This window comes from Charadrius vociferus, unplaced genomic scaffold, assembly GCF_000708025.1.
Source record: "Charadrius vociferus isolate BGI_N301 unplaced genomic scaffold, ASM70802v2 scaffold1077, whole genome shotgun sequence".
Taxonomy (NCBI): Eukaryota; Metazoa; Chordata; class Aves; order Charadriiformes; family Charadriidae; genus Charadrius; species Charadrius vociferus.
The window spans coordinates 146,733-149,082 of record NW_009649168.1 but is presented as its reverse complement, the minus strand read 5'-3'; the positions used below and the strand labels follow the sequence as shown (position 1 = coordinate 149,082).

The following is a 2,350-nucleotide window of genomic DNA, read 5'->3' as shown; positions in this document are numbered from 1 at the left end:
GCAGGAATGTGTCGCGGCCATGTTTGGAAGCCACCCAAAGATGACCTAGCATCTTCTGGCTTAAGCCAGAATCACTGGATAGCAAATATTTGTACAGACTAAAATGTAAAGCAGATTAAAAAAGCAAGTACCTGTTGAGGTGTGATGCTCTGGACAACGTTTTTCTCCACCCACTGAATCATGTGATCTTGTTCTTTCTGACGCTTTAAATTCTGCATAGCCACTTGGTAGTCCAGCCTCTTCTTTACTTCATTGTACACCATCAGTAATCTTTCTCGATAATTAGTTTCCAGCAACATTGCAATATTATTCTAGACACAGAAGATGAAATCAAAGAGTTAGGGTTTGGCAAGAATACAGAACAGCAGCAGAACACGTTCTATAGCAAAAGTCACTGCATCAGGCAGTGGAACTGGTCCTGTCTGCGATGCACAGAGGATAAACAGTTTGTTATCATTAGCAATTTAGGAGGCACCCTGATTAGTAGCGGAGACTGCAGTGGAAGCGAACAGTAAAGCTGGAACTGCATACCCGCTTGGCGTCAAAAAGGTAACTGCGGCCTTCAACCCGCCATTGCTCCTTCTTCTCCTCTTCAATGGCAGTCTCAAGATCTTTAATAGCCTCATTTTTTACCTCTAAAGCTTTAGCAACTTTCTCCTGAAAGAAGAAAGAGAAAATAGGCCTCAGCAAGTAAGATGCACGGAAACAAATTATCTGTAATTAATTAACTTCTGAAATTCTGCATTAAGATTTGAGAAATGCCTGCATAAACTGACGGAGTTGAGGTTAAAGGATGACAAGACAGAAGAATTAGGGTTCACAATCAATCGTGCTTCAAAAAAATCATTCGTCCTGGTATGAAGTATCATTTTTGAAGACATGTAACAATACCAACATAAGGTCTAAACCATAACTTCTTTAAGCAACATTCTTAAGATATTAGAATCAGATTTTTACGACAGCCTGTACACAGTATTATTTTAAATGTTTAAGCAGATAACTTAGAAGTTATTAACCACTACAAAGTTAGATTATGGGTTCTTTTGTTACCTCATTAAGTTTGTCAGCAAAAGCTGCTACATCAGACCCAAATTTTTTTACGCCATAAATGATGACTGATAATATGCAGGCAGCTGCAACTGTCTCGTGGTTAATTACATAGATTTCCTTAGAGAGAAAGTACAGCAGGAGTCCAGTTCCCAACATATAAGGCCCTAGAGAAACAATACATCAGCATTATTTGTACAAAGCATAAAAAGGCTCACTAAAGTCAAACATCTAAGAGGCAGCTAGTTTAAGGCGTACGAGAAGATGAGGAATTCCCCTTTACCATGATAAAAAGTAGGAACCCGATGCACCAAGGGGAAAGGTGCCATGAGCACGCTCATCACAAGCAGAAGCAACTTGCACCTTGCATGGACCTGCTGCTTCTGCTCATTCAGAAACAGGCAAAAGCCTCTGTTTAAAGGTTTTGAGGGCCAGCAGACAAATAACCCCTCCTGCAAGATTGAGCTCATGCCTTTCTTTTGGCCTCTATTTAAAGCACAGGTGCCTAGCTTTACAGCCAGGAAGGGCTGCACTGGCTCATTCTTCACAATCTCCTTCTGCATAGGCAAAAATAATTTTCTCAAATATTTTACTTTTTCAGCAATCAGAAGTGGTAGACAGAAATAAATAAGCATAACTAAACACACACTTAAAAAAAAAAAAAGTATTGATTAACCTGTAACTCCTGTTTTAGGATAGAGAAACTGGAAAAACTCCTCAGGGATCAAACCATAACGAACTTCTCCTCCTTTCTCAGGCAGAGGCGGCAAAGGAGCCAAACACTGCTGAGTTGTATGCAGCGGTCTTGTGGCATGCAATACACTACAAATAATAAGAAAGTTTCCATTAAGCTTATTTTTTAAAAAAAGCCAAACCACCGTTAGATAAGGCTCAAATGCATTCACAATTAAAGAGATAAACATTCATTAGACACGCCTCCTTTGAGGAAATGGGCGGGACCAGATAACCTCCAGAAGTTCCTTCCCACCGTAACTATTCTCTAAGCCCCCATATGCAATACACTACAAATAATAAGAAAGTTTCCATTAAGCTTATTTTTTAAAAAAAGCCAAACCACCGTTAGATAAGGCTCAAATGCATTCACAATTAAAGAGATAAACATTCATTAGACACGCCTCCTTTGAGGAAATGGGCGGGACCAGATAACCTCCAGAAGTTCCTTCCCACCGTAACTATTCTCTAAGCCCCCATCATTAACTAGAAAGACAAAACCCCGGAATACCGTTATTTAAAAACAACGCCCGGCAGCTTTCGAGGCGCTGCCAGGCCGCCTCAGGCAGCC

At 40.4% G+C, this 2,350-nt stretch overlaps 1 protein-coding gene across 1 annotated transcript in view; it reads right to left on the bottom strand.

Moving 5' to 3' along the window:
- ATP5F1 (ATP synthase, H+ transporting, mitochondrial Fo complex, subunit B1) overlaps positions 1–2,350 on the bottom strand; it is a 4,892-nt gene that overhangs the window by 964 nt on the left and 1,578 nt on the right. The window contains exons 2-5 of the mRNA XM_009888463.1: positions 1,724–1,869; positions 1,051–1,214; positions 532–657; positions 132–311 (exon numbers count right to left, since the gene is read on the bottom strand). Coding sequence (XP_009886765.1) covers positions 132–311; positions 532–657; positions 1,051–1,214; positions 1,724–1,869 — 616 coding nt within the window. The remainder of the gene's footprint in view (positions 1–131; positions 312–531; positions 658–1,050; positions 1,215–1,723; positions 1,870–2,350) is intronic.